Source organism: Hoplias malabaricus, chromosome 11 (genome assembly GCF_029633855.1).
Source record: "Hoplias malabaricus isolate fHopMal1 chromosome 11, fHopMal1.hap1, whole genome shotgun sequence".
NCBI lineage: Eukaryota > Metazoa > Chordata > Actinopteri > Characiformes > Erythrinidae > Hoplias > Hoplias malabaricus.
Window position 1 is genome coordinate 25,184,820 of NC_089810.1, and position 21,534 is coordinate 25,206,353.

Genomic DNA, 21,534 nt, shown 5'->3' on the forward strand with positions numbered 1-21,534 from the left:
TTTTAGATCCAAGTTCTGTGATGTGTATTGGCTGCTGCTTTAATAAGAGTTGAAGATCAACACAGGCAATCCAGGACAGAACAGGATAATTTTATTGTCAAAAGAGCATAAATAAGGAAACATGAAATATTGCACACAGTAAAAATCTGCCTTCTGAGGAAAGTCTTCAGATATGCTCAACTGCTATGAGCTGATGGTTCGGAAACCTTGGTTTGGTTTGTTGCCTCCGCATCTTCGGAAGGAGTCTGAAGATAAAGACAACCTCTGACATTAAAACAGATTTCACAGGTGCATCTCAAATTAGAATATCTTCAAAAAGTGAAACTCATACATTACAAACAGAGCAATCTATTTTAAGTGTGTCTTTCGATATTGATGATTATGGTTTACAGCCAATGAAAACCCAAAAGTCATTATCTCAGAAAATTGGAATAAGCGATCCAAAACACCTGCAAAGGTTTCCTAAGCCTTTATAATGGTCCATTAGTCTGGTTCAGTAAGCTACACAATAACAGGGAAGACTGACTTTACAGATGTCCAGAGACGTTCATTGACACCCCCCTGCTGTATCCAAGCATATTAATGGAAGCTTAAGTGGAAGGAAAAAGTGTGGTAGAAAAAGGTGCACAAGCAACAGGAATGAACACAGCCTTGAAAGGATTGTCAGGAAAAGGTCATTCAAAAATTTGGGGGAGATTCACAAGGAGAGGACTGCTGCTGGAGTCAGTGCCTCTAGAGCCACCACACAAAGACGTGTTCAGGGCATGGGCTACAACTGTTCAATGAAAGTAAATTTTGCATTTAATTTGGAAATCAAAATCCCAGAGTTTGAAGGAAGAGTGGAGAAGCACAGCACAAGCTGCTTGAGTCTAGTGTGAAGTTTCCATAATCAGTGATGGTTTAGGGAGCCATGTCATCTGCTGGTCTTGGTCCATTGTGTCATATCAAGTCCAAAGTCAGTGTAGCCATCTACCAGGAAATTTTAGAGCACTTCACAAGCTTGTCAGCAGAGGGAAGCATGGAGATGCGGATATCATTTTCCAGCAGGACTTGACCTCTATCGACACTGGTTATTAAACCAGGTATTGATGCTTTTCGCACAGTATCACTTAGCTTGTCTGACCTAAACCCCATAGAGAATCTATGGGGTATTGTCAAGAGGAAGATGAGACACCAGACCTAAGAATGCAGACGGGCTGAAAGCTGCCATCAAAGCAACTTGCGCTTCCGAAACACCTCAGCAGTGCCACAAATTCATGCAAAAAGAGCCCCGATGAAGTAGAGTGGATATACTGTAAATACTTTTCAGTAGGCCAAAATTTCTGTATTAAAAATAATATTTTAAATTGGTCTTAATCTAGTTTTCTGAGATAATGACTACTGGGTTATCATAATCATCAACATTAAAAGAAATAAACACTTGAAATAGATCACTCTGTTTGTATTGAATCTATAATACATGACTTTCACTATTTGAATTGAATTACAGAAATAAATTAACTTTTTGATGATATTCTTATTTTTGAGATGCACCTGTAGTATCAAGATCAAGAATAAGTTTCCAGTGAACTTGCCTCCGTGGAGTATGGTAAATCAGGGCTGGCATCAGCTATGGTTCCTAAATAAACAATGTTCCTGTGAAGGATCTGCTGGTATCTGGAAGCAAAGACAAGTAAATAAATTCCTCATAGTATCCAGTTATCCTGCCACTAAATGGGTTCAGCAGGCATAAAACCTTCGTAATTCAGAGGTTGAAGTTAAATGTCTTAGATATGTATGTAAAATGTTTCTCTGTAAAGACGTTTGATATTCTCTATGGTGGTGGTGATGGGAACCAACACAAGACAAATACTTTCAAACCCAAGCCTGCCCATATTAGAAAACACTGTGTGTGGTGTATGCTTAGGCAATGTTTAAATTGTTCTTAAAAAAGTATACACAAAATTGAGTATCCAGGGCTTGTGTTTTGGTTTAATTTGGACTACATATTCAATAAAGCACCACTTAGTATCCGGGCATTTATGCTTTACAGAAACATAGATACTTGGCACATTACATTTGTGTGAAATTTCTGTTGAAGAAAACAAAAGGCAACAGCGCCGACAACGTCGAGTGCAGGAAATGCCAGGGTTATGGGAAAAATGTTTTATAATAGTTAACAATTGTGTTAATTACATAACTTGGTATCTGCTTGCTGATTGTAAGCCACAAATAAAGAAATTGTAAAGTTGCTGAGGTGGGATTAAAAACTTGTTTCAGTTAACAGCTAACGCATTAACTATCTAGGAGCGCGTGGGATTATGGGGAATGTAGTTTTTAACACTAATACAAACTTCAGAAAGCAGAACAACGCCAATTAACCGCTCTGTAAGTTGTTGGACAAACAACGGTGCCCTGAACTGACACTAAAAACAGCTGGGTTATTTATTGGTGGCTGTTACTCACTGGACGCACTCCGTGGCTCTGCCTTTCTGCATGTACTCCGCCACACAACGCACAAGCTGGTCGTTCTCGTCCAGGAGCTGAGAGAGCGGGAGAGACCCCTGTGCTTTAGTCAAGAACACGGACAGGGGCCTTGTTTACTACAGGTAAACACTGTAAGAACAGCACTCTTACTCACCCGCTGGATGGTATCCTGGTTGATTTGAGCTTTTCCTCGTTCTCTCTTCGGGACAAAAACCACAGACATGACGCCTATGAATAACCTCTGTAGCTCCAAAATCGAAGTACAGATCTGTTTCTCCTCAGTCCGTCGGTGATAAGGAGGCGCGTGGAGGAAAAATAGAATATATAAAAAACATGGTTTTCTTCACTGCTGGCGGGTTCGTTTCTCTCTTTCAGACATAATCGTACAGTCTGCCACCTGCTGGACGGGAGAGGTTATGCCTCATAATAAATTAGATCTCAGTAAAAATAGGGTTTATTGTTGAACACCCGTTCCAGTCTAATCAATTGTTTAGCCTTGTTAGCATGTTAGTGTGGTGTTGTTGTTACACTAGAAGAAGGGTCATGAGTAAAATACGCAGTCAATACCACAATCGAGGTTTTCCACATTGAAACTGCAATGTTCCAAAGACAGACACAAATGGGCAATTGCCAACATCTAGGGTTTCTGATGCCATTATATTAAGGATCCAATCCTGTCAGTTTGCAGGGCTTTTAAGCTGTAGGCTAGCAAATGTTTGAAGAGAGACAGACTCAGACTAACTGCTTTAAAACTTCTCCAATGTGCATTGGATAAGGAACACCTACGTTGTATCTACATTTATTGTCTATTTTATCAGCTCCACTGAACATATGGGAGTTCTTTGTATGCAGAGATACAGGTCACCTACATACTGTAATTGTAGAACTACAATCTTATCCCCATTTCTCCCTGCAGTTCTATGGTTCTTAACTCCATAGGACCACCACAGAGCATGCTTTATGTGGTGGATCATTCTCAGCACTGTAGTGACACTGATGTGATGGTGGTGTGTCAGTACATGTTGTCCTGGTGCAAGTTCTATAATTGTTGGCAAGTGTGAACATAGCATACAATTTTCATTTCATGCAGCTGTTACCACCAGATGAGCAGGAGAATGTTTAAGTTACCATAATGTTAGACCAAAAACCCTTTTAAAAGTTATTTGTACACAATACATATGAAAGCAAGATGGAATAAGAGCTTTACCATTCAGTTTAATTGAACGTCTTGCCTTTTATGTATTGGACACATTTTTTCCTGCAGTAGTAGGCAGTTTTTGGCCAGATTAATTAAGTTGTGAAATGTACCACTCTCCCTAGAGTCTGGCAATGTGAGACCAAACAGGTATAAACTCGCTCCACAGTGAGTAGAATAAATAATAAAAAAAAATTACACTAATTTCAGAGTATTTTAACTATTACCAACAATGTATTTCATGGAGCAGGAGCGTCAAGAGGCATTAAAACTAAAGACATTTGGATCATTAAGCCAATACTTAACACTGACTCTAGATTTCTGCAAAGCATTTCAAATAAGACCACAAATCACAACAGCATGTTGAACAACTATTTATTTCTCATATTTGAATAAAAACCTCAAATCTGGCCACAGAAAGTACACCATGCTGTACAATTGCTTTATTCAAGGGGGAAAAAAAGCCAAACCAATCTCCTCCAAAATTCTTTGAGAAAGAAAGCAATCCTTTTATCACTTTTACAAAATGAAAACCTATGTACAATTTGAAATCTCATTCAAGCACAAAAGGGGTCTTTAATAAAATAAATGAGATTATTGCATCAGTGCAGGGCATTTGGACATTTCCTCCCAAGGGCAGTAGGTGCTACCAAAGCTGTGTCCCCAAAAATAAAATGTGACCTAGTGCACAATTTTCAGAAGGGAGTTTCTGCTCTAGGTAGTAAACTAGAGGCAGCAGGGAACCATTTGAACCATTCAAATGCTCATGATTTCTGCTGGCTCATTAAGGCAACCCCCCCCCCCTCCCTTTTATGCTGAAACCATCCAATCAGAAAGGCTTGTATGGAACTTAACTAGCTGCCTACCAAATACATACAGGTAAAATTTGTATTTTAGTGCCAACGATAAGTACATTAAAGCCAACATGATTAATCACTATTAAAAGTGAGTCACAACAGAGACAAGGAACCTCACAGCATCTCATCACTTTCAGAAAAGTAGGAGCAAAGTAACACACCTCATACTCTGTAGCGGTTCCCTTCATGTCATGTCTGAAAGTGGAAAGAAGAGGGGGAAAAAAAAAAAAAAAAAAAATTGTGAAAACAAAACACTAATTCACATGTAATCTCCCAAATGTTGGTACAGAAGCCAAAGATACTTCACTGACATTAAGGATAAAAAGGAGGAAGGGGGAAGAAAAAAAAAAAATTAAGATAACAGCAGCAACAATAATGCATGGCCAAGCGTTCACGAACATGCCTTTGAGAACTGAGCAAGTGCCGTTTTAGGGACATAAAGCCCCCATCAAAAATCACTTCCCAAAGGGGCACAACCATCATCCATTTTAACTCACTGCCACAATCTCTAAAGATCTGATGCAGCAAACAGAGCGAACCCAAGGAATGCTCTTAAATACAACTGTGCGCTGCTTAAAGAAAAAGCTGTACAAATGTAGACAAACATTAGTGATCAAAATTACAAAATTAGTCTGTCTCAATTAAATCTAAGTGAATCCTGTAAATTTAGTAGTGCAGAAACATACCAAAGCTGATTTAGGGCCTTTAGGAACATATATTTATTTATTATATATATAATATAAAAACACCCTAATGCTGCATTCTGGTATGAATTCAACAAGTCAGAAAAATGAAAGATTACCCCACCTCTATCTGTAGCATATGGTGCTCTTAGGATTGTAGAAAATATATTGGAGTACAGAGACCATTTATTCATTTAATAAAACATCCCTTCATTTAAACTGGTGGAATATATAGTACAAACATCTACTCCAGTTCCCTCTGAAGTGGAAGGAGGATCTTTTTCTGGGGCCAGGTCATGAAAGAAATGTAACAATTTATTAAACTGAGGGAATGCACTGTTAAACATGACAGAAAAAAAAAAGGTTGAAATCATTAGTTTTATTACCAGTTTCCCTTTACTTAGAAAACAGCTGAATGAAGTAACTGCAAATTGTTTTCTTACAGAAGTGTTATGTTTAAAGTTTTATTCATTAATTTTTTTTTTACTTTTTTGGTAATTTTGTTTATTTTATATAGGACAAGGAAATATTTCAGAAATGTCTGTGGTAACTGAGCATAACCTACCGATAATTCAAATAGGTCTCAAAAACGACAGTTTTCCTTTAAAGCCAAACAATTTGAACCAAAATCTTGTTCAAATCAGACCAAATATAAGCACTGTCCCTGCCGGACTTGAGAAATCCAGCTCCTCCAGCACAACCTCTCGTCTGATAAACCTCCCACTACACAAATCATCCAACACTTTCACACAATGCACCTTGTTCTCTCATAACTTCTTGCCTGGTATTAACTGGCTACTAAATGCTTTTGCAAAGGAAGAGCAAGTAATTTAAGAAATAAAGAGTATGAGATTGCACTAATGGTAAAATGTGACTTGATATTATTCATCTTTAAAGTGCAAATGAATGTATTTTGAAGTGATTCAATCTTACAGTTAAAGGGTGTGCTGAACTATCCCTGAAGACCTTAGCGTTAAAATGGCAATTCAGGTAAGGAGAAGGGGAGGAGCTCAAAAAAAATAAATAAATAAAAAAAAAAAAAAAAGTAAGAGCATCTCATCTTTCAGTTCATGTTACAATTCTAAAGGCTCAATGCACACACAGTCGTGAAAAAAATCACTAACTGCCGGAGTATTAAAGAGCCCTCCTGAACTATAAGAAAGTGACATCTACATAATTGACATCAAAAAGGCAATATTCACTGGCACTTGTATATAAAATGTGCACACCCCATCTTTACTGTCAAGAAAGGAACTAAACAGTAAGCAAAACATAACAGCAGTCTGTTCCAGCAGGGCACTGCAAAAGCGTCCTGTTTACAATGGCACTAGGGAGGAGTGGATACCTGGGAATAACTCTTTAAAGAACTAGAAGAAAATTTCCAAACAATTCACCTAAACACACAACAACCCCCCCCCCCCGTGCTATGACAAACGAGTAAATCCGCATTGGCATCACTAGTACATTCAATCAATATCTAAAGATTTTTTTTTTAATTAAGTAATTTCAGCCTCGCAAGATTAGCTACAGGTAGATATAGGTTTGCTTGAGCGTGCACAGTAATAATTAGACCATACAAAAATGGCTGGATCAGACAAATCTGCTAGAAAAAGAATAAGGTGGACTAAGAAATCTCATGGGGGGAAAAAAATAAAAAAATTAATCACTACAAAAGAAAATGATGAAGGTTTGTCTACAAAAAGCAATGATGCACTATAAACACCTATAACCCTACAGGATATTTACAGGGTTTTGGTGCTTCTATAAGAGAGAAATAAAAATAAAGCTATTTTCACTGATGGGGCTCACAGTATCAGCGGGCGTCTGCATACATTTGTACACATAACAGGAACATTATCAAATAACTGTTTGAGTCTTTTCTATTTTTTAAGAAAGGAACTAAAATGTTGATGCAAAAATACTGAATAATAGCTATAATAACAATAATATTAATAGTAAATCCACTCAAGTTACTGATTTTGTACACAAAGTCCTTGTCCCCACTGTGGGCATATAACAAAGAGGAGAAAAAAAAAAAAAAACAAAGAAAAAAAAAAAGCAAAAGATCGCCTTTCAAATTGGTTTTGTTTTTCTAAAAAAAAAGCAAGACAGCAGAAAGGAGGGGCAGGCTGAGCCTGCTCTTTGTTTTTTTTTCCTAGGGATAGAGATAAACAGTCTCTACAAGAGGCAGGAGGAGAGAAGTGGAACTCCAATGTCGTCCTTCACCTTCACTATGCTGCCGCTTTGTTCTCCTTCTGTGAGTGAAAAAGAAATATATAAAATATGTTTTTTTTTTTATTACACACACACATACACACTTAAAAATCAATGGAAAGAATTTAATTTTGAATGTGGCACTTAAACCGCATCACTATTCCAATAGTGGGTGCCAATTTTTACCAGCCACATTTTCAAGGTAGCTTGGATGGGGTAAATGTAAATAAAAACTAATGAAATAAGCAAATTACTTGCACACTACATTCAACTAAAAACAATTAATTGGACACCATATATTTCAGAAAAACTGCTAACAAGTAATTTTATTTTTTCTTGAAGAATATATTTAGAATGAACTGAGGCAGTGGGTGTGTCCTTTTATCAGACAACTCTAAAATTAAAAATGTCTCTTTGAAGACCGTGGACATTGTGTCCACCAGGCTAAATAGGACTGTAAAGTTCAGACCATTCCCAAACTGTTCCCACAAAGTTGGGAGCATGAAATATTCCAAAATTTCTTGGCATGCTGAAACATTGAGTCCCTTTCACTGGAATTAAGGGGCTAAGCTTCTGAAAATCAGCCCCATACCATAATCCCCACCCCACATTCACCAAACCTTACACTTGGCACAATGCAGTCACACAGGCACCGTTCTTCTGGCAACTGCCAAACCCAGGCTTATCCATGAGACTGCCAGACAGAAGCGTGATTTATCACTCCAGAGAACACATTTCCACTGCTCTAGTGTCGGCATGCTATACACCACTGCATCTGATGCTTTGCATTATGCTTACTGATGCAAGGCTTGGATTCAGCTGCTTGGCCATGGAAACCCATTACGCACGGTTCATGGGCTAATCTTAGGGCCACATGAAATTTGGAGGTCTGTAGTGACTGACTCTGCAAAAAGTTGACAACCTCAGCTCACCATAGGTTTGTTTTCCGAAAATGTTTTTGGGCCCTCTAAACTACGGATGGAAACAAAGTGACGAACCGTTAAGTGACAAATAATTGCTTTATTAAAACACCTCCGTTCCAAAAAGTTAACTTCCTGCTTGTACACGAAGGTGAAAAAGGCAACAAAATTAAGATTGTTCACATTCTGGCTTTTAGCTTGTACTGCATTAGTATGTTATTGCATAAGAACTAACTGCAGTCTAAAGATGTCTTTCTGTATATTCCACTAATGCTGGCTTCCAGTCACATGCAAATTTAGCGTAATTCAAATAATTCTTCTAGAAATAAATCGAAATAATTAAAAAGAACAGTAACTGAATTTTCTAATCACTAATTCAACACCACCACCAATGGTAGTATTAAAGACTGTCTGAGGCATTGTTCGGATGATGAGTGTAACAGTTTACCCGGTACTCAAAGTCTGCAAACTCTCTTCCTCCTCGTCCTCCTCTGTAGCCTCCCCTGAAACCAGATCCACGAGAAGGTCCGAAAGATCCTCGCCCGGCCCCTTGGCCTCGGCCACCACGGAAGCCCATGCTGCCTCCTCGCCCCCTGTAACCCCCGCGACCACGGCGAAGAGGGATCCCAAAAGTTTCAGCATTCATTCTCCTCTCCTCTGCCCAGGTCTGCCTTCTCTCCCTTTAAGAACACACACAGTTTAAAGTGTACATCACCCTACTGAACATCGTTGATCATACAATTTTGATTGATCTTTATCAATATTCTAGCCCCAAGTTGTGTGAATGGTTTATTGTAAAAAAATAATAATAAATAAATAAAAACAAATACACCCCAACAACAACCATCTCTGAGGTGGATAAAGCTTAAACACTTAAAGGAACACTATTCCACTATCAGTATTTTTACCTTAAAATGGCAGCTTCCAAGTTAATTGTGACACAGTGAGAATAGCAACTCTCTCGCTACCGTTCCTGGCAGCTCCCCTAAAAACTGAAACTTGAGTTCCATGGGGCAAAGAACTCTCATGAGAACTGCGTAATGCTTTACGGCTCATAATTCACAAGAATCTAGTTTGGTATGGACATTATGGGATCTACGAGAGAGAGGCATGACTGATGCTTTCTTTGTGTTGGACTAGTAAGTAATATTGCCGTTATACCCTTTCTTGTATTGTTGTCCTTTGTTCAAACCTTAACCAGATTAGCTCACTTTTTAGACTTAGACATCGATTCTGGTAATAAGGGCTGTCCTCTGGTCAGTGGAACCAAAGCTTTGTTCTCTACAGTGTTATAATTAAGTTTTTGAAAGTTACTGATGAACAAGGGCCAGTGGCCTGCTAACTTAGGCTGGACTAGCTCACTTTTTAATGTTAGACATCAATTTTGGTAATAAATGCTTTTCTGTTGGCTGCTTTTAAAATAGCTAGAGTACCACAAAACGAGAGAGAGAGCTGTGTGGGTGTGACAATACTTTAAACATGAATTACCCTCAGAAACAGGTAGGGGGAGCACAGGAGACAAAAAGCCAACTCTTACACAGTATTCCTTTAATTTCAAATTGCTTCAGTTCCAAAGCCTTGACTGTGATATTCAACTGATTCTTGATCTAAAACAGCAGCAATACTGAATAAAGAATATATAAGATACAATACATACTATTAATACGGTATGTTATTAACATACATATGCAATCATTTAGAAGCCATACTCTACTAGTGAAGCACTTGTCTCTACAAAAAGTTATAACACATCCATCCCTAGATTCAGTAACACAAAGGACCCATTTCTGGCACTGCCTGGCCAATATTAATGACTTCCCTGCTTGAAAATCAAAGCTCAGCTCATACCCTGGACTGGTGGCATAATTTACAAGAAAGATTCAAAATAACATACCTGCCCATTCCACCTCTCTCTTTTCTGGAAATAAGGGAAAGGGGAAAAAGGTAAACATATCAGTCACTATTACTTAAAATCTAAAGAGCTAACAATGTGTATGTGTTATCCAAATAACATGCAAGGGAACTTGGCTGCCAACACCAGTCAATATTAGCATTCTTTACCTGGAGTCGTCACAGGAGATGTTGTCAAAGAATGACTTGGACTTGTCGTAGTAGCAGTTGGGTCCCAGGGGATTCTCCTCACCTACATTCCCCTCATTGTTTTGTGTTTCCACACCAGGCTCACCCTTATCCTCCCCATTCACTGCCTTTTCATCTGCAGTTACAACATCACCCAGAGGATGTCACAACAACACAGAACAGCTGACTATTTGGTTTTAAATGCTCTCTAGTATTAAAAAAATAATAATAATAATAAGCTGAGAAGCCATGCTATTTAAAAATAAATAAATAAATAATAATAACCACAAGATATACCTTTTCTTGAACATTAGAACAAAGTAATTCATGCTTAGCAGCTGACGCACCTTTAATCTTAAGCTTGCTCTGGAACTCTCGGTCAATCTCCTCCTTGTTGAACTGTGCATTTGCGCTCTCAAAGTCAAAATCTTTCTCAAACTTCATTGTTCCATCTCTGCGCACATTAAACCGGCCTCGTCCTCGCTGACTTCCTCCACCACTACCAACATTTCCTCCTCCTCCACTACCTCCTCGCCCTCTTCTCATTTGAGGTGCTCCAACTGAGGACAGAAACACCCTATTTTTAAATTTTAACCCTAACATTATAAAATAACTTTTTTAATAACATATATATATAAGATACCATTTGAACAGAAACATACCAATTTATCATGGCCAATCTATACTACTTTTTATCCATTAATACGTGATTTATGTGTTCATATACTTCCATCCAAGAATGTAACTTTGCTAGAGAGAATGGACATAAACACGTACATCCTGGCGGGCGTTTGGTGGTTTCACGGTGCTCAGCCTTGCTTGGGTCCGATTCTGGGCGAGGAACCTTCTCAGCATCAGCCACTGCAGGGATTTAAACAGATTTCAGCACAAATCTCTTCAGATTTGAGAAGACCAACTGCCTATAAAACTGTCAGAGGCAGGACTGGGAGGGCTCAACTTGATAATACAACAGAAAATAAGACACCTGCAGTATTTTAAGTGACATTTATCTAACATTCCTCTTCATCATGTAAAATGTGTGAGAGCATCTCTCAGTGACTAAAGGGCACCGTTTGCCATTAAAGCAAGGCAAAATAAATAGACTGACTTTTGCCATTTTCATCTGAATGTGGCCTAGACATCATTTTATTTTCTAACCTCTGGTCTGCTCTTGGGTCTCAGTGGGCTGTTTTTGTGAGCTCAAAGTGGTTCTGGTTCCTGCAGAACTCCTCAGACCCACAGAGCCAGCAGCAGCAGAGGGTGCTAAAGGAGCAGGCTGAACAGGATGCTCCAGCGTCGGGCTTTTCCTCAAAGGTTCCAAAGATGGGCTGCTGCGAGCTATAGAAAACAAAAAGGGAGATTTCAGACAACAAGACAGCACATGAAGTTCAAAACTGTGGAAGAAAAATGTTAATACAGAGGTCAAAGTATATCAAAAGATTGATGATCTGATTAATAAACTGATTGGAGACATCAGAAAGGCTGAAACATTGTTTCTAAACACATCCCTCTCTGGATGCAGTGACTGCAGCCAGAAACTAAATAGTTCACGATCATGGCTGGAAATAGCTGTTAAATAAAGTATAATCCAGAGAATAATCCATGTTGGTTAATTGCCTGCACTTTCTTGTAATGCTCTAGTGAATGGTCCCATGCCTGCTTCATTACCATGACAGCACTTTGGCTGTGTGAGCAAATGCGACTAAGGATTAAACATACGTACAGGATTGTCACTTGACACTTTTTCACTTGGCAAATTGACACTCAGTTTAAAACCAGATTTAAGAAACAAATCAGATTTGCCCTGCACAAGGGAACAAGGCCTTGTTGCAGCCATATAAAGGTAGACTTTAAATGATCCAAACAAAGAAGAGATTTCTTTAATGACAGAACGACCTCTCAGATGAAACATCTCAGGAATGCTCAAATATGTAAGCTGTTTAGTTACACATGAGACAGAGTCCAAGGGGACAGTGCTCTGTGACAGAGGGGTGCTTACACTGGAGTTGCTACGGAACACAGACCCTGAGCTTCCTGCATGAAGAGGATAAGCACAGCTGTTAAGTGTGGTGTTTTTCTTTCAATCATAACATCACTCATATCAGACATCAAATTCTTCCTGGGCACACTCGACAGTGCAGACCTTCACTGCAAATTTATGCAGAATAGAGGATTATTCCTTTTAACTCTTAACTGTACATTTCCTTTGGTAAGGGCAATGGTTATATATTATCGCTGACTTAAATTAGATTTGCAGGAACATGAAAAATCCTCTCTGTGCTGGAAATAATAGAATATTAATATATTAGGACATGAGAGACTATGGAGCAGTCCTCAACAGTCAACTTTTGCACAATCCCAACTAATGATCTAAAGCCTAACCATGTGTATCAATGTGGTTTCACTGCAATCTTCATCTGATACTTACTAGCGCCAATAGGTCCTGCAACAGGTGGAGGCACGAGGGGTGTGGAGAACTGGTTGTAGGCATGGCTGAATGGGGCATAGGAGCCAACCTGCTGAAAGGAAGGAGCTGCAGTGGAGCCCAGAGATGACTTTGGAAAGGAAAAAAATAATCAGTATTAAAATTTATCAGGGACTTGAAGGCAGTTCGAATGGCAAAAAAATTAAAGTATATAAATAAACTGTCACTTTGCTTTACATCACCATCAGGTATTTCATGTCTATTAGTGTTTATTTAATGTTAAATTCTTAATGCTGCTCCATGGATCTTTTTTTTAATTAAACCTCTACAGTTTATAGTACTTTGTCCAGATACTAATAATTATTTACTTTTAACAAAAGCCACTCGTCCACAAAGGATATTTTACACGGAAAATCAGAATGATAACGAGATGTCATGAAAGATAATTAATTGATGTCTAATATATTACATTTATTTGTAGGCAGGTTGTGAGACTAAACTGCATTAAAATGCACTGCTATCACATTTTAAAACAACCAAGTTTTCTGACGTGTTACTGGCAAACTACAACTTCCAGGTATAAATTGACTAGCTCAGAAGGAAATTTAAGATAAAGAACAGTGACAAACAGGTTGGATTTTTTGTTGTAAGCCAAGTGTTCCAGAATATAATTGCATAACTCTGTACCACTATTCTGTGAGAACAGGTCAGGTGTCTTATGGATGGGAGCTAAAACTGAAGGTATAAAATATGAATACCTGTACAATGGCAGGGTCTTGGGGTAAGGAACAGTTGGGCTTTGGTGGTTCACAAACGGTCAAGTCCTTGATATCACTCCCTCTAAAAATTATGTATTCAAACACATCATCTCGGGGAGCGACCGGCCTGTCTGTAGGTCGATCCTCAGTTCCAAAGGACTTGACTAAAAGAAGCAAATAAAACAAAAATACACACAATCATTATGAGTACATCTGACATACTGATTTATTTATGATAAATATGTCAAAGGATTTTCAGGTATAAACCCCCTTGGTATAGTTTGTGTAGGAACAGAAGTTATACTGCTTTTCTGCTATTCAATACCCGAGTTTGGATGATATCAGTCAACCATATGTACTTCACCTCATGAATGTTTATGTCTAACCTTTTGTGAATCTACATCTTTGCACTTTTGTGCTCATTATATATCCTTGCACTGGCCCCACTAGGGTAAATCAAGTGCACTAGACAGCACGTCTGGCTCAAAATTATTGACACTGATTTTCTTGTGGCTGAAAATAGTACAATTATCACAACATCATTCCAAACGTTTCGAGGAGCGTAGGCTGCTACTACAGCCAAGGGGGGTGCAAACGGCATCCAAGTATTCTTCATTTTAGACGATAATGTTGAAGTAGTGGTAGGAGTCTATAAACATTTTAATAAGTAAAACACAGAACCGATGGTACCACAGTGTGGAATTTCCCTATAGCACAAATTGGTGGCTTAATTTCTCTCATCTACCCTCATGTGAATTATTTAAGTCTTAAATTGATGTAAACCTTAAGATTTCATTCACCGCCTTCGGCCAGTGAACGGCGCTGCGGCCTTATTTGAAGTAAACAAAGAAAACCTCGCTAACTCCTCGGCCCGGCGGCTCTGTGCGCGGAGAAAGCCCTTTCTACAGCGACATAAAGCCATTTGAAAGGTGTTACATTTAACAACTAGAGTGTTTTGGCTCGCCTGAACCAGCTTCCTATACAAAAACACAGGAATTAAGATGTGAGATGGTTTATTTTGGCCATAGTTAAAGTAGATAGTGTTGCAGCGGAGGTCTGTGCAGTGCAATTTGTTTAAACTTTAATATAAAATAGTTTTTTTAAACTTAAAATTAAACAGCCAATTCTGACTTAGTCTGAAACCAAATGTGTACCTATGGGTAGCGACAACTTAAAGCAAAATGGGTTGAGGCTGTTGGCTTCACCAACAGTGAAGAAGGTTTAAAGACGTTTTAGGTGCTAATTCTGTACTACAAGATAACTTCTTGAAAGAAAAATCAAAGCAAACAAGTCATTTAAAAACAGAAAAAAACAAGATATTTATGCTACAACTTAAAACCACAATATTACAACACAGCGTTAGCAGCTGATAACACGAGGCAGAGGCTGGCTTCCCATCCTATACGAACTTTCAGTTCCACCTTAAACGTCGTTGCGTTAAAAGCTGCGCAAATTAAGGTGGAACGGAAAGCAGCAGGAAGAAGCAGCGCCGAAAAAGACGCCAAACTCCGAAAAACAGGCGAATAAAACACAGAGCAGTCCCTAATCGACGCAGGTAAGACACACACCTTTAGCAAGGGCGACCGTGGAATTCTCTGTGTCGATGGTGTACAATACACCCTCGTAGCGGATCTCGGCCTTCGAGATTAGGCTGATCTTGCTGCCGATGTACGGAGTCCCGCCGCTCATTGTGCCGCGCACTCGCTACACCTCGCCGATTCTGAAAATCAAGAAGTCTACTGAATATAATAATTCCTCCCGCACTGGGTGATCCTCTCTTCGCAACGTGGTCTCAGCTCTACTCGCCCTATTCTCTCTCCGTGTCTCTCTACTCCTCTCCGCTGCTGCTGCTACCACGACATGGCGGTCTTCATCATAGTGTTGAAGAAGCGCCACACTCGTCGACTCTCGCGATACAACGCGAGATTCTACCCTTCGGCCTTTTATTTGTTTGTTTACTTACTTGTTTACGTGCTGGTCCTTGTCTGATATATTTTTCCCACTTATTTTTTACAAATAACGTATATTATGACTCAGTGGCTGAGATGTAGATACAGGTCCATCAAAGTATATTAATGTGTAGTCGTCAGTTTTGAAAAAAGTTTGAGACGTAATTATTGAACACCATTATCAGTCAAGTGGTTCACAAAGTTGGGGGCGTGGAGCTGTTGCGAGGGGTAGGGGTAATTTCTATAACTCCACCGAAAAGATGATTTGTCACTTATTTTTTTTACAATAAAAATTGCAATTATGTATGAATTATAATTTTTGTAATAAACTCCAGTGGAATCTTTAAGCAAATGGTGTGTACGTGTGTTTGAAAGTTGTAGGCTCAAAGATATTAACATCTACAAAATGGGTCACCACAGAACAGATTTAGGATCCACTGAATTAGTCTGTTTGGCTACGGTCACTATTGTGAACTCATTTAATTCTGCACTCACAGATAACAAAGCAAAATGCCAAGCAAAGCACTGGGCTGTGAAGCAGTGGAATGGTGTTCTAAGGTTTATTGGAGCTCCAGATTATGCCTTTGGGATGGGTTGGAGTGGACTAGGTCAGTGGAAGATCCCTTTATGTCTATAAACACTAAACTGCACACAAACTGAGTACCAGAAGTAGAACATAGCAACGCTTTTATCTCATGAGAACAATCTCCAGAAAGTTTGTCCTTGATGCAGCCAGGAGTAATATTTTCTGGATTCAAGTATCTAAATTGTGTGGCCAAGAAAAACAATAAGCCCGGTGCTGTTGATAATTAATCTGATTTTTATGTAAGCTAAAAAGTGAATACAGTCCCTCTGCTTCTGTCATAGACTTGATATGATATTGTTGCTGCTTCATCAGGTAAAAGGTTTACACTGTTTTTGTTTCATAATGCACCAGTTGTTTTTGATTTGTCAAACCATAGGGCACATGTCCACTCCTTCTTAGTCCATTTTAAATGAGCTTAGGTCCAGACAGTTTGGCTGCATGTCTGGTTCCAGTTTATATCTGGTTTCTTTTTCACATTTGTGAGTTTAACTAGAATGCAGTGATAACCTATGTTCACAGACAGTGGTTTTGGGAAGTGTTTATGAGCCATTTGAGCATCTGAAGACCACAGCTAGCCTATACTTGTTTTGAGCCTCGTCCCTTGCAATTTCTCTGGATTATCTGAAAATTTTAATGGTGGTATACATGATGAAATCCCCATGTTTTTTTTTCAATACTTTATGTTGCCCTTCAATTATTTCACTCTTTGTCCACACAGTCTTTCATAGAATGGTGAACCCCTCCCTACTTTACTCTGCCTTTCTGAGATGCTTAATTTGCCAGTTTCAACATTTGAAATATTGCTTGGTTATATTTTCAAATAAAATAGGGTTTTAAGGATTTTCACATCAATTAAATATTTATTTATTTACATTTCATTCAGCATCATAACTTTTCTGGAAATTGGGTTGCGTGACATTTAATGATATAATAATTAACTTTATAATGAAACTGGATGGGGACAGCGGGCTTGTAACATAGCTAGTACAGTTTATAAGAAACATTTACGTGCAGTGTTGGGTGCCAAACACAAAGGAAGAACTTATCCCATGTAGTCATTCATGCTGTTGCATTTTGGCAACACTTCAGTTTTTCTAAAAAAAAGAAGAAAAAAAAGGAAAAATATTGCCTGAATACACTACGTTTTTTTCTCATCCTTATAAATAAATAAGAATAAATGCTTTATGTATACCATGGTTCCTTTTTTGCAATCTATGTGTCTCACAAACACATCACACAATGAGACCTGGCTTGTAAGTCCTTCTAAAATGTTATATAAATGTTAACATTTACATATCTGAACTTCAAGGAAAAACAGAAGCATACATATTATGTGGCAAAATTGAAATCACAGTCATTTAAATCAAATAATTTCCATAAATAAAAAATGTTAAGAGATTGTGGGTTTAATATCATAAAATATATGACATCAACATGCAAGAATTGAACTGCAATATGTAATGAATAAAAAATGAGTAAACAAACAACTGGGAAGTTACATAAACAAAATCAGGCATTATAAAAAGTGATGAGGATGATGAGGACATGAAAATGACTCTTATGGGTTCTAGTAATAGCAAATAGAAAACAAAATTCCTCAAATTGGTGAAGTTGTGGTCAGAGGCCTTTGTTGCCAAAAGCAGCACTGGAAAATATTCCTCATACCATGCAAAAATGCTTGAAATGATTAAAAAAAAAAAAAAAAAAAAAAAAAGAAAAAAGCAAGCAGCATTTTGGTATAAGCTCACCAAATGAAAAACAAGAAAACTCACCATATATCATTTAACAATATGATCATTACTGAAAGCCCTTCCTGGATCAGGGCCTTGTCTTGGCGGAAGGGCTTGTGTGGTCCTCCAGGGCTATGTCGTCGGGAGCTGTTAGCTCCCAGTAGGGTTTCCCATGGTGAACAGGTCTGGAGTGAAGATCCAGACAAACATGATCCAAAAGCATTCCTATGAGTACACACATTAAAATTCAGTGTACCCTGCCCGGGAAAGGGTTACCGGGACCTACCCCTGGAGCCAGGCCTGGGGGTAGTGTCCGACGGTGAGCGCCTGGTGGCTGGGCAGCCCATGTAACCCGGCCGGGCTCAGCCCGAAATGGCAACGTGGGAGGATCATGTAGGCTCACCACCCGCAAGATCCAGAGTAGGGGTGCGGTGCAATGCCCATCGGGCACAGAGCGGGGGCAAGGGGGCCCCTGGCGTCGTGGAACTTGTCAGCGGAAACTGGTTCTTGGTACGTGGAACATAACCTCACTGGGGGGGAAAGAGCCAGAGCTGGTGCGTGAGGTTGAGAGATACCAGCTAGATATAGTTGGGCTCACCTCTACACACAGTGTAGGCTCTGGAACCAAACTCCTCGATAGGGGTTGGTCTCTCTCTTACTCAGGAGTTGCACAGGGTGAGAGGCGCTGGGCGGGTGTGGGGATACTCACAAGTCCCCGGCTGGCGCCTGTACAGCTGGAGTTTGTCCCAGTAAACGAGAGGGTCGCCTCAATGCGGCTCCGGCTTGCAGAGAGGAAAACTTTGACTGTTGTGTGTGCGTATGCACCGAACAGCAGCTCAGAGTATTCGGCCTTCTTGGAGGCAGTGACTGGAGTTCTAGAGGGGATTCCATGCACTGACTCTGTTGTTTTGCTGGGGGACTTCAATGCTCACGTTGGCAATGACTGGGAAACCTGGAGAGGAGTGATTGGGAGGAACGGACTGCCTGATCTAAACCCGAGTGGTGTGATGTTGTTGGACTTCTGTGCTAGCCATGGTTTGTCCATAACGAACACCATGTTCGAACATAAGATTGCTCATAAGTGTACTTGGTACCAGAGCACTCTGGGCCAAAGGTCAATGATCAACTTTGTGGTTGTGTCTTCTGACCTGAGGCCGTATGTTTTGGACACTCGGGTAAAGAGAGGGGCTGAGCTGTCAACCGATCACCATCTGGTGGTGAGTTGGATCCGATGGCGGGGAAAGCTGCCGGACAGACCTGGTAAACCCAAACGTATTGTGAGGGTGTGCTGGGAAAAGCTGGCGGATGACTCTGTCCGGATGGATTTCAACTCTCACCTCCGAGAGAACTTCTCACATGTTCCGGAGGAGGTAGGGGGAATGGAGTCTGAATGGACACTGTTCCGGACCTCCATCGTGGAAGCGGCTGCATGTAGCTGTGGTCAAAAGCTTGTCGGTGCCTGTTATGGCGGCAACCCAAGAACCCGTTGGTGGACACCAGGGGTGAGGGAAGCTGTCAAGCGGAAGAAGGAGGCTTTTCCAGATTGGCTAGCTCGGGGAACTTCCGATTCTGCGGATGGGTACCGGCAGGCGAAAAAGGCTGCAGCTGTGGCAGTTGCTGAAGCAAAATCCAGAGCATGGGAGGAGTTTGGAGAGGCCATGGAGAATGACTTCCGGGCGGCCTCAAAGAGGTTCTGGAAAACACTCCGACAGCTCAGGAGGGGGAGGGGGGACACTGTCCAAGCTGTGCTCAGCAAGGATGGTGAAACTCTGAACTCGACTGAGCGTATTGTTGGGCGTTGGAAGGAGCACTTTGAGGAACTCCTTAACCCGAGAGACATGCCTCCTGTACAGGAGGTAGGGCCAGAAGTGTCTGGGGGGTCAGATTCCATTTCCTTGGCTGAAGTCACTGAGGTGGTGAAAAAGCTTCGCAGTGGCAAAGCTCCAGGAGTGGATGAGATTCGCCCAGAGTTACTGAAGGCACTCGATACTGTGGGGCTGTCTTGGATGACACGCCTATACAATATCGCATGGACCTCAGGAACGGTGCCTTTGGATTGGCAAACCGGGGTGGTGGTTCCTATTTTCAAAAAAGGGGACCGGAGAAAGTGTGCCAATTATCGTGGCATTACACTTCTCAGCCTCCCGGGGAAAGTCTATGCCAAGGTGCTGGAAAGGAGAATCCGTCCGATAGTCGAACCTAGGATATTGGAGGAACAATGCGGATTTCGTCCTGGCCGTGGAACTACGGACCAACTCTTTACTTTTGCACAGATGATTGAGGGGGCGTGGGAATTTGCTACTCCACTCTACACATGCTTTGTGGATTTGGAGAAGGCATATGACCGTGTTCCCCGAGAGATTCTGTGGGAGGTGCTCCAGGAGTATGGGGTGCCAGGGTCGCTCCGGCGAGCCGTACGGTCCTTGTACTCCCAGAGTTTGAGTTGTGTTCGCATCCTTGGTAGTAAGTCAGGCTTGTTCAGTGTGGGCATTGGACTCCGTCAGGGCTGTGCCTTATCTCCACTCCTGTTCCTGATATTCATGGACAGGGTGGCGCGGCATAGCCTGGGGCAGGAGGGCTTCCGTCGAGGATCTCGGGAGGTGGCATCTCTGCTTTTTGCGGACGATGTTGTTCTTCTGGCTTCTTCGCACGGAGGCCTCCAGCATTCACTTGAGCAGTTTGCAGCCGAGTGTGAAGCGGTCGGTATGCGGATCAGCACCTCCAAATCTGAGGCCATGGTTATCTCCCGGAAACAGATGGCATGCTCCCTTCAGGTAAGGGGTGAGAACCTGCCCCAAGTGAAGGAGTTCAAGTATCTCGGGATCTTGTTCACGAGTGATGGGAAGAGGGATGGTGAGATTGACCGTAGGATAGGTGCAGCGTCTGCAGTAATGCGGTCACTCTCACCTATGGTCATGAGCTCTGGGTAATGACCGAAAGAACAAGATCGCGGATACAAGCGGCCGAAATGAGCTTTCTCCGAAGGGTCGCTGGGCGTACTCTCCGTGATCGGGTGAGGAGCTCAGTGACCAGGGAGGAGCTTGGAGTAGAGTCGCTGCTCCTTCGCATTGAGAGTAGTCAGTTGAGGTGGTTTGGGCATTTGATCAGGATGCCTCCTGGACGCCTCCCACTGGAGGTATACCAGGCACGTCCAACTGGAAGGAGGCCCCGGGGTTGACCCAGGACACGCTGGAGGGATTATATCTCCCAGCTGTCCTGGGAACGCCTTGGGATCCCCCAGGAGGAATTGGTGGATGTTGCAAGGGACAGAGACGTCTGGGCTTCTTTGCTCGCCCTGTTGCCACCGCGACCCTGAAATAGAGAAGCGGAGAAGAAAATGATGATGATGATCATTACTGAAAGCAACACATCATGTACGTTATTGGTGGTCCAAGGTCCTGGAGGTTGTGGGTTCAAGTCCCATCTGTGAGGAGACACACGTTGGTAGGTGGATTGGCGACTCAAAATGTCCAAATGTGTGTGTCGCCCTGTGAAGGACTTCCCGCCTTGCGCCCACTGATTCCAGGTAGGCTTTGGACCCACTACTACTACTAATAATAATAATAACAATAATAATGATAATAGTAATAATTATTATAATAATATCATCACCATACTTTCTTACATACATATACTATAATTATATCAGTAAACATGAGCATAACAGCAGAC

At 40.9% G+C, this 21,534-nt stretch overlaps 2 protein-coding genes and 1 long non-coding RNA gene across 4 annotated transcripts; 1 reads left to right on the forward strand and 2 right to left on the reverse strand.

Moving 5' to 3' along the window:
* Window positions 1–54: 54 nt before the first annotated feature.
* ss18l2 (ss18, like 2) lies at window positions 55–2,853 on the reverse strand. 2 transcript variants are annotated; one of them, XM_066685257.1, is made up of 4 exons: window positions 2,621–2,852; window positions 2,446–2,522; window positions 1,575–1,656; window positions 55–245 (listed from the first exon to the last, which is right to left on the reverse strand). In XM_066685257.1, the coding sequence occupies exons 1-4, from the start codon at window positions 2,687–2,689 to the stop codon at window positions 177–179; spliced, it is 297 nt and encodes a 98-aa protein (XP_066541354.1). In that variant the 5' UTR covers window positions 2,690–2,852; the 3' UTR covers window positions 55–176. The 2 variants fall into 2 exon arrangements, with proteins under 2 accessions (XP_066541354.1, XP_066541356.1); XM_066685259.1 differs by having other exon boundaries at window positions 96–245; window positions 1,534–1,656; window positions 2,621–2,853.
* Window positions 2,454–8,972, forward strand: LOC136709767 (uncharacterized). The gene is made up of 3 exons (XR_010804528.1): window positions 2,454–2,588; window positions 7,361–7,458; window positions 8,833–8,972. It is a non-coding gene; the product is annotated as an uncharacterized lncRNA (long non-coding RNA).
* Window positions 4,029–15,495, reverse strand: lsm14ab (LSM14A mRNA processing body assembly factor b). The gene is made up of 10 exons (XM_066685256.1): window positions 15,166–15,495; window positions 13,598–13,761; window positions 12,843–12,969; window positions 11,573–11,752; window positions 11,192–11,275; window positions 10,762–10,974; window positions 10,397–10,550; window positions 10,230–10,253; window positions 8,784–9,015; window positions 4,029–7,456 (listed from the first exon to the last, which is right to left on the reverse strand). Exons 1-10 carry the CDS (start codon window positions 15,284–15,286, stop codon window positions 7,433–7,435), a joined length of 1,323 nt encoding a protein of 440 aa, XP_066541353.1. The 5' UTR covers window positions 15,287–15,495; the 3' UTR covers window positions 4,029–7,432.
* Between the last annotated feature and the right edge of the window lie 6,039 nt (window positions 15,496–21,534).

Bases quoted from the DNA above. Each gene is read 5' to 3' on its own strand.
- ss18l2 (XM_066685257.1), bottom strand. From the start codon at position 2,689: ATGTCTGTGGTTTTTGTCCCGAAGAGAGAACGAGGAAAAGCTCAAATC. The intron at 2,523-2,620 runs GTGAGTAAGAGT...CCGCTCTCTCAG, and splicing joins ACCAGGATACCATCCAGCGG to CTCCTGGACGAGAACGACCA. The intron at 246-1,574 runs GCAAGTTCACTG...CTTTATCTTCAG, and splicing joins ATTTACCATACTCCACGGAG to ACTCCTTCCGAAGATGCGGA.
- lsm14ab (XM_066685256.1), bottom strand. From the start codon at position 15,286: ATGAGCGGCGGGACTCCGTACATCGGCAGCAAGATCAGCCTAATCTCG. The intron at 11,276-11,572 runs GTTAGAAAATAA...AAATCCCTGCAG, and splicing joins GACCCAAGAGCAGACCAGAG to TGGCTGATGCTGAGAAGGTT. The intron at 10,254-10,396 runs GTAAAGAATGCT...CCTTATTTCCAG, and splicing joins ATCTCCTGTGACGACTCCAG to AAAAGAGAGAGGTGGAATGG.